This window comes from Strongylocentrotus purpuratus, unplaced genomic scaffold (genome assembly GCF_000002235.5).
Source record: "Strongylocentrotus purpuratus isolate Spur 01 unplaced genomic scaffold, Spur_5.0 spur5_scaffold_20, whole genome shotgun sequence".
NCBI lineage: Eukaryota > Metazoa > Echinodermata > Echinoidea > Camarodonta > Strongylocentrotidae > Strongylocentrotus > Strongylocentrotus purpuratus.
In genome coordinates this window covers 46,872,448-46,875,565 of record NW_022145606.1, presented here as the reverse complement: position 1 = coordinate 46,875,565, position 3,118 = coordinate 46,872,448, and the positions used below count along the sequence as shown (strand labels likewise).

Genomic DNA, 3,118 nt, shown 5'->3' with positions numbered 1-3,118 from the left:
TGAAGTCTACCATCGGGATATTTCTTCGAGTTATATAATCATCTACCTTTAAACGAAATAAGTTTTGTAATATAGGCCTATCATGGTAATCTCTTTTAAAACTATAATTTTGATTTTCCGGATTATATTTATTTTCATCTGATCACACTGTTTTGATTGGCACTTATTAAAAGGGATAAGGAGACATGGGTCAATATAAAAGGGTCATCTCTCAAATTGGAATAGGGGCAATTAGCAGAGATGAACAGGGGGAACTGTAATAATGAAAAGATGGCATACAAAGGAAAACAGGCACTTGTCAAAATGAAAGGTGAGATTTGATAAGGTGCATTTATGAGAGGTGAATGGGCACTTATCGGAGATGGTAAGGCTGCACTTCTCGTATCTGAAAAGGGGCACTTAAGAGAAAGAAAATGGGCACCTATTACAAAGGAAAAGGGGCATCTGTCAGATTTTATTAGAGGCATTTATCTGGGTTGTGAGATCCATGAAATTTTCATGAGTGAGAAATCCTACCCCTTAGGGAAATACAAATCATACGCATTTAACTTGTAATGGCGAAAGGGATTGGTGCGATGTGCGTGGGTGAACGTTTATGTTAAGCGGAAGGATCACAAGTGCAAAGGTTCAACATAATACTTCCTGTTATGAATGTCAGTGGGAATTTCCACCCCCCCCCCAAAAAAAAAAAAAAAAAAATACATACTCATACAACTGCATTGCTGAATGAAACATTTTCATTCGCTTCTTACTGAAAGCATAGTCGTCGTTAGAGCTACTTCGTAACGTAAGTGCTCAAGAAGAAGCGTAAAGTAATTTCATAATGGTGTACCAGGTAGACCCTATTAATCATTGAATGCATTATGTTTAACATTTTCAGTGCACTAATAGCCAGCTAAGTATTTACACAATATTTCACACTTTTGATTGAGTTGGCCAATTAATTCACCGATTTGTTTTCTTCCTCAGGTCGTGTGCTTGAGTTGTCAATGATGGTTACTTCCTTGAAGCATGAGGCTTTCCATAAGAACCTCGAGTGTCCTGTCTGCCTGAGCTTCTTCAAGGAACCCAAGATCCTGACCTGCTCCCATACCTTCTGCAAGGGATGTCTTGAGACTCTCCTGGAGTCTCGAGGAAAGCTGTTGTGTCCTACGTGCAGGGAGGAGACTTCGGTTCCTGGTGGAGACGTGGGTAGACTGCAATCAAACATAACAGTCAGATCACTTGTTGAAGATGTGGAGGCCCAGGGCCAGGTCGGTTCCAACAGAAATCAAGAAAACGAATCATTTCAAAGAAAATGGAACAAATGTCGAAAACATCCGAACTACGATGAAGAATGTTTTTGTCTCAACTGTATGAAGCATGTCTGCTGCAAGTGTGGCATATCAGAGCATGCAAAGGATGCTCACACTATCCTTGAAGCAGGCGAACATGAAACTGATCAAAAGAATCACGTCGAGAAACTTGCATCTAAAGCAGATGCAAAGATACGCAACGTTGACATGTATGTTACTCTCGTTGAAGACCAGCGTAAAAGGGTGCATAGCATACAGGAACGACTCAATGATGAAATAGATGCGACTTTTGAGGAATTAGTTGAGAAATTGAAGGAAAGAAAGACAGTGTTGAAAAATGAAATTGAGCACAAGCTAGGGAAACTTAAGACTTTATTGGGAGACGTAGAGAAGTCGATTCGTAAGCAGATAGACGAGATTAAGAAGGTTCTAGACTTGGTAAAGGATGGTCTTAATTTTCCTCTCCAGACAGAGGCTCTGACCGCACATAAAGCGATGTGTCAACAGCTGGAAGAGCTTCTAAACAAGGTTGGGCCAGATGAGGAGCTGCCCAGAAGAACTGCTGAGGAAGGTGAAATAATTGGCTTCAGGAGTCAGGGATCGGATGAACTCCAGTTGGGCCACCTAAGACAAAAGGAGTCTAAATGGGTTCTGCGCACGGAAGCTCCCCTGCCTGATGGGAAAAGCATGAGCGGGATGGTAATATCACCAAACAATGAGATGGCTGTTGGTTGTGACGAGGGAGGAATAGTTATATATTCTTCTGAGGGCATCATACAAGATACCGTTCTGAAATCTGTTAAAGTTCATGCCTTACATGTCATGCCTGATGGTGGATACGTCATACGCGACACTGATAACATAATTTCCTTGTACACAGAGCTTTGTGAAAAGCTTGATGTAACGTTTGAGACAATAGATATTACTAAAGGTATATATGGCGGTCTCACTGTGGGCAAGGATGGGCTGATCTTCATAGGTTACAATGAATGCCAGAAAATACAGGTATTTAAGCCAGAAGGGGGGAAGGCATTACGAGAGATAACGTGTAAGGGATTTGTACCACGCCGGATATTTGCGATGACATCCAGTCAAGCAATTGTCGTTGAGAGTACATGTAGTCTCAGCTATCAGTGTCATGCGATGTGTCTGGTGCTATCATTCATAGCATCCGCAAAGAAGATGGTTATATCCCTTACCCTGCTGTGTGTCAGGATGATTCAGTTATCATTGCATGGGTTAAGCGCGATCAGGATCTGCTGAGCATCGACCAGTACACAAAAGAGCTCAAATACATCAAAAACATTCTTACTGATTTCAAGATATCGAATTCATATTCTGGCTTTTTGCAAGCATTCAAGACGGGAGAGATTGCTTTCTGCTCTGATGATAGGCTTTACTTCTTCCATGAGACATGGGAGTAAATTTCAGTTTTGCAGATGAAACGTGGAGTTGATCAAACTTACAAAACCCAACTATTTAGATTCTTATTCGGCCAAATGAAATAAATGCACTCTTGCCTGATCTCAATGCACTGTCACACGGTTACACCTCAAAATAGCCACCAACATACATCAGATACAAATATATATTCAGGCACCTCGTTGTCTGAATAGGAGGATATTTGAGGATTTCGCGATCGCTGCCCAATAATGAGGATATAGGCTATGTGTGGGGCACCTCTTTACCCTAATAATTATAAGATGATGGTTCATCGAATGTCGGAACTTTAAAACTCCCGGATGCAGTGCTTTCAGTGCCCCTGTTTTCCAAGCTTGTGCCGATATGTGATTTATATAAATCAAATAATCGGTCTATAGACT

At 41.2% G+C, this 3,118-nt stretch overlaps 1 protein-coding gene across 1 annotated transcript; it reads left to right on the top strand.

Annotated features, from left to right (window-relative positions):
* The first annotated feature begins 270 nt into the window (after window positions 1-270).
* Window positions 271-2,558, top strand: LOC115927759 (tripartite motif-containing protein 54-like). The gene is made up of 2 exons (XM_030994008.1): window positions 271-310; window positions 970-2,558. The coding sequence occupies exons 1-2, from the start codon at window positions 271-273 to the stop codon at window positions 2,556-2,558; spliced, it is 1,629 nt and encodes a 542-aa protein (XP_030849868.1).
* The last annotated feature ends 560 nt before the right edge of the window (window positions 2,559-3,118 follow it).